At 54.6% G+C, this 1,208-nt stretch overlaps 1 protein-coding gene across 1 annotated transcript in view; it reads right to left on the minus strand.

Annotated features, from left to right (window-relative positions):
- Positions 1-776, minus strand: part of IMPDH2 (IMP (inosine 5'-monophosphate) dehydrogenase 2) — a gene marked incomplete at its 5' end in the record, with an annotated part of 10,659 nt that extends 9,883 nt beyond the window's left edge. Inside the window, one exon of the mRNA XM_009581200.1 lies at positions 570-776. Coding sequence (XP_009579495.1) covers positions 570-776 — 207 coding nt within the window. The remainder of the gene's footprint in view (positions 1-569) is intronic.
- Positions 777-1,208: the final 432 nt, after the last annotated feature.

Genomic DNA, 1,208 nt, shown 5'->3' on the forward strand with positions numbered 1-1,208 from the left:
TCACAGAAAACGTTCTCCTGTACGAGGGGAGTTTGACAATGTAGCACTATAAAGGTTAAACTGCCAGTCTCCAAGTTCAGGGGATTATTTTAAAGAGCAAGTAGCCTAGATGAGGCACTCAGGGAAGGGCAGTCCAGAAAAGGAAGACCGGCACTTGGAGGGCTTGCTGGGCACAGCATAGCTGCTACAGCCCTGGCCGGTGCCAGCACGCTACATAGGCCCACAGCAACACCAGAAATTAATGACTGAACCAGGGGAGAGCACCAGCTGTAGAGAGGATGGCTTCCACAACACTGAAAGATAACCCCACAGGAGGAGTCATGCGAACGCTAACTGCATGGCCACTCCCTTGTATCTGCGCTGCAGAAGTCGCAGAGAGAGCGTAAATGAACGAGACACTCTCTCCTGGAAATACAGTTAAAGATGGACCTGCAGAGCTAACGTGGAGCTGCTCCCTCCAGCTGGCGCAGCATCCTCACAGCCACGCACTCACCCTTCTGCTTATCACAAGCCACACTGCTTCCTAACGCAAGGCTCGCATTCATCGGCTGCTCACAAGCCCTTCTCACCTCGCCGAGAGGCAAGTCATGCTCCGACTCTTTCAGGAAATCAATATCTCGAGATGAAATGATCCCAACCAGCTTGCCTCCCATCTTCCCGTTGTCCGTGATAGGAATCCCACAGAATCCGTGACGAGCTTTTGCTTCAAACACATCTCGCACTCGGTCGTTGGGGCTCAGCACCACGGGGTCTGTGATGAATCCTTGCTCATATTTCTGAAAAGAAGCAGATTCAGCAGCCAGGCTAAGCGGCACCACCAGACCGAGCAGAAGCTGGGCACGTGCCTGGTGGTTGCTGCGGCCGCTCACAAAGGTCTGCAACCACCCAACCTGGCCACATGCTCACCAGCAGGATGACTCCCAAACCAGCACCAAGGCTCACCCAAGTAGCGTTAGATTCCCAAGAGTTCCCAGGCTAACCTCCCTCCTGACATTACAGGGAATATTCCCACACCAGGAGGCCTGGCAGTTCTCAAATCCTAGGCTGCGTGTGGGACAGCGCCTAACACACAACAAGAGGTTTGTGCAGGCAACCACGGCAGCGCTACTGTTCTGAAACACCCAGATCCGGCACACTTTAACGGTCTCCTCTCGCAGCTCCCTCAGTAGGGCCAAACCCCACTGCCCACCTCCACGAACCGCCCTGCG

The sequence above is a fragment of the Fulmarus glacialis genome, unplaced genomic scaffold, assembly GCF_000690835.1.
Source record: "Fulmarus glacialis isolate BGI_N327 unplaced genomic scaffold, ASM69083v1 scaffold24107, whole genome shotgun sequence".
Lineage (NCBI taxonomy): Eukaryota > Metazoa > Chordata > Aves > Procellariiformes > Procellariidae > Fulmarus > Fulmarus glacialis.